This window comes from Trifolium pratense, linkage group LG4 (assembly GCF_020283565.1).
Source record: "Trifolium pratense cultivar HEN17-A07 linkage group LG4, ARS_RC_1.1, whole genome shotgun sequence".
Classification (NCBI taxonomy): Eukaryota; Viridiplantae; Streptophyta; class Magnoliopsida; order Fabales; family Fabaceae; genus Trifolium; species Trifolium pratense.
In genome coordinates this window covers 52,899,458-52,903,914 of record NC_060062.1, presented here as the reverse complement: position 1 = coordinate 52,903,914, position 4,457 = coordinate 52,899,458, and the positions used below count along the sequence as shown (strand labels likewise).

The 4,457-nt window shown below is 32.0% G+C and overlaps 1 protein-coding gene across 2 annotated transcripts; it reads right to left on the bottom strand.

The window, feature by feature from the left end:
* Positions 1–2,508: 2,508 nt before the first annotated feature.
* Positions 2,509–3,035, bottom strand: LOC123924423 (defensin Ec-AMP-D1-like). 2 transcript variants are annotated; one of them, XM_045977305.1, is made up of 2 exons: positions 2,969–3,035; positions 2,509–2,688 (listed from the first exon to the last, which is right to left on the bottom strand). In XM_045977305.1, exons 1-2 carry the CDS (start codon positions 3,033–3,035, stop codon positions 2,516–2,518), a joined length of 240 nt encoding a protein of 79 aa, XP_045833261.1. In that variant the 3' UTR covers positions 2,509–2,515. The 2 variants fall into 2 exon arrangements, with proteins under 2 accessions (XP_045833261.1, XP_045833262.1); XM_045977306.1 differs by having other exon boundaries at positions 2,509–2,686; positions 2,976–3,035.
* Between the last annotated feature and the right edge of the window lie 1,422 nt (positions 3,036–4,457).

Here is a 4,457-nt window from a genome sequence, read left to right as displayed (position 1 = left end):
GGAGCGAGATATTTGGATTTGGAAGCCTGAGTGGTCAACTTTGTTATCCGAAACTGAATCTGTTTCCGCACAGGATTTACTGTTAATTCTGGACCAGGTTAGGCCTTTATGGACGGGGAGTGATCGGCGAAGATGGAATTTACATGCTGCAGGTTTTTTTACGGTAAAGTCAGTTTATGTAGCATTGCAGAACAGGTCTGCTGCGCGTGATATAGGGCCAACTACGACGAAGGCGTTGAAGTGTCTTTGGTTGAATAATGTCCCGTCGAAAGTAAGTATTTTCTCCAAATGCACTGTTTCGGAAAAAGTATGGAGGCATAGTTTCAATTGGATGAGATTGCAGTGTGTTACCTTTGTTGATATTCCAAATCATTTTACTGCTTTTGGAGATTTAATAACAGGAAACGATAGCAAGAGGTTTCGGCACATTATTTGGTTGGCAACAACGTGGAGTATATGGAGTAAACGCAATAATATTTTATTTAGAGGAAACTTCGTTAATGTGTCTTCTTTAGTGGACCAGATTATTTATATTGTTTGGTTTTGGTTTATAGGTCGATTAGGGAACAATGTTAACGTAGTGTTCTCTGACTGGTGTAGCCATCCCTTAGATTATTTTCAATGTATCTAAGGTTTTGTTTTTGAATTGTAAGGGTTGAGTACCCCTTGTACTCCTTATCATTCAATTTTGCTTATAAAAAAAAATAACACAAGTTAATTAACAACACTTACATATAAATAAATAAATTGAAATAAAATCAAATCACACTAGATCTAGATTTGTGAAGTAAATTTTTTTTTTTAAAGAAACTAAATTAACTCGTCCAAATTTGCACCAAAGAGAATCAAATCCGAGACCTTAAGGAGGGGCACACTCTCAAGTCCCAAATCAATAACATAATACCAACCCAAGTGAGTTTTTATGAAGTACTCCATCCGTCCCAAAATATTAATAAAAATGAGTCAAAGAAACTTGAGATATTTGGTTAAAGATTTGAACCAAATACATTCAATTTTGTTGACCCACTTTGTTACTCTCAGTAGTTACTTATCCCCATAAATGGTGCATTGGAAATCGACAACACCCTTTGGTTTTTTTACTATTATTTCTCTCATATTAAATGCGTTAATTATCTTTGGTTTCTGCACAAAAACTTTGGAAATTGTTATCATTGATTTTCTCCATAGTCAATCTAACCCAAACTTCTCTCTCTCCCTCTCATTAGGTGTCAACATTGCACTAGTGGGTAAGTAGGTTTTTTGGTTGGGTCCGGTTTTACCCGGAACCCAACTTTTTTTATGAGTTTTTCATTTTTGAAATCCATATCCGCCCACTTGTCCGACCCAACCCACTTTTTTGGGTTGAATTGAGTGGATTTGACCGGATCAACCGAATTTTCCCAATCCATGTACACCCCTACATGAGTCTATAGCTTAGTGGCCCGACCCTTTATTTCTCGTCAATCCATAATATTAAACTAAAATAAAATTTTGTGAAAAAGGAAACATTAAAAAATTAAATTTGGGAAAATATATACTCCCCCGTACCACAATATATGTCACTTTAAGGAAAAAATTTGTGCCATAATATATGTCGCTTTATATTACCAAAGAAGCATTTAATGCTATTTTTCTTATTATACTTTTAACTATTTATTACTCTATCTTCTTTTAATTCTTCAATTTATTCTTTTCATATCATAAATGAAGGACAATTTTGTAAATCAACTCATAATCTTTCTTTTTCATACAACATTAATTGTCTTTCTTAATATGTGGAAAAGTGACAAAACTGAGATATATTATGGTACGGAGGGAGTTACTCCCCTCCGTCGAAAAATGAGTGAGTCATTTTGACTATATGCACTATTCACATATCTTGTTTTGACTCTACTTTTCGACTAATAAATAAAAACTAATATTAGCATATAAGATGTTATATTCATCTCGATGAATATTTTCAAAATATCATATTTTTATAATTTTTACTATTATACAATTAAAAGTATTAATCGTCAAAATTATACATTGACATGCGTGACACGATCAACTGACTTACTCATTGTGCGATGAATGGAGTAAAGTAATTGTGCGCCGTTTTTATGTTTTTAGAGCCTTTTGGCCCCAATCCATATCCAATTCTTCACATTTTTTCGGACGACACAACTCTCGTTGGTAGGCCTCGTTTACTTTTAATAGTCCATTTCTTTTTATGAGATTTACAAAAAAAAAATTATAATTTACTAATCCATTCTTTATGGATGGAAATAATCCAATGTATTTATAAATTACTAATATAAAGTAGAACACATATTATACTATGCTATATGATTAATTTCTTTCGTAAAAAAAATATTATTCAATTCTTTCTTTTCCACTTATATGATGTAAAGATTAAAAAAAGACAAACAAAGAAAATCATTATAAAAATTAAGAGCACTTCTCCATATATTATTGCAAATTAACACAATTACAAAAGGTGATGAAACTATAATCTCTCATAGGGATATAACTTTTAACAAGGTTTAGTGCAAAAACACCTACGACGGAGGCCTACACAGTGTCCTCCAGAGAAACCCTCAGTTAGGCACACACTAGCACAATTTGTGTCACTCATGCATACTCCTTTGAAGGCATGACTTGGTGACTCACATATCCTTGCCTCTGCCACCATAATTGGCCCCATCTCTGTCCATATCACAAAATCAACCATATACAAAGTTAATTAACAACACTTTTCATAAATATAAATAAATTGAAATAAAATCAAATCACACTAGATCTAGATTTGTGAAGTAAATATTAAACACAATAATGGATTGTACGTACGTATTGATAAGTCATGTTATAAGTGTGCTACATTATACCAACTAATATACTAGTACTAGTAAATTAAGAATTAAGATCATCAACCACAAAAAAAAAAAAAATGCTATCAATTAATTTAAGCATGAAGAATTACACCTACCGATGGCCACAAGAAGAAGAAGAAGAAAGACAAAGATAGTGGAAACCAAATGGACTGAACGAGCCATATAGGAGAGTTAGCTTGTTGATATGCAATGCTAATGGAGCTAGTTTGCTTTAAATAGGGTGATACTCCCTTCTGACACAATTATAAGCAAAAAACAATTTTTTAGTTTCATTGAAAAAGTAATGTATTTAGTCAATAATATAGACTGGATACATTATTTTTCCAATGAATCTAAAAAGTGTTTTTTACTTATAATTGTGTTTGGAGGGAGTAAAGGGTTTTCTTTTTTGTTTTGACTAGAGGGTAATAAAGGTCCTATTTCCAAGAAATAAATATTTTCTGGAACTACATTTAATATTTTTTGGGTTAATTCGTCGTTATAATAAAAATGATCGCAAGGAAATATAGGATAATGCTACGGTGGACCACCTTCACAAGTGGTCCACCGTGGACAAGTGATATACCGAATACGAATTTTACGAAATTCATTATTGGATTGAAAGTTTATATCGTATAGATCATCCATAAATTTTTTAAAAATTTTTTAAAATCATTTGATATATTATTGAGACCCATCAAGATTTACGTTATTTAATAAACCGTTAATCTTGATGTGTCTCGATAACATATCAAATGATTTTCAATTTTTCTAAATTTTTCTATGGATGATCTATATGATATAAACTTTCAATCCAACGGTGAATTTTATAAAATTTGTATTCGTTATAATGTTATTCACGACTGGTCCACAATGGACCACTTGATGAAGTGATCCATATTAGAATTTACCGGAAATATAACACCAGATTACCAAATAGGAATAGGGGAGAAATTCGAAATAACCTAACCGTCTTTCTACTTATCTTGATTTCTCACAAATTCTTATTTTTATTTATTAATTGTTATTATTGCACACAAACTCGATCTTTAAATTCCCCCAATTTTATTGTCTTTCTTTCTTTCTTCCTATATTCTTTCAATTCATTTTGTTGGCACAATCCCTTCAGAGACGAACTTATAAATATTATTATTTGACGACAATTTTGATACACTCGCCAAATCGACATTAGTGGTCATTAGTTACGAACTTACAATCGTAGGTTTCTAGAGCTTAACAAGTACTACTTTCCAAAGTTTCCAAATAATAATTACGTGCAATATTTAAGGGTTTTGTTAGACCCCTCTGGCCAAGGTGTGAGTGAGAGAGAAGAGGGACCGGACATTGAACGAGAAGAGTGATGATTAATTGTTGACATATGTAGCATTTATGAAGATCACATTGCAATCTGCATTGGTAAATGATCCATAGGAAGAAAACAAAGGTGCAATAAATGATGGAAATAAGCAATTTCTTGTTATTGGAAAATAAAAACTGTGCAAGTATACACAAGTAAACTATAGCTAGTAATAAGAGAGAATCGTATCCACGAGGATTGTTTAAGGGAACTTCGTTCCAATTTTCACATAACTAGTTCTTAGTTTA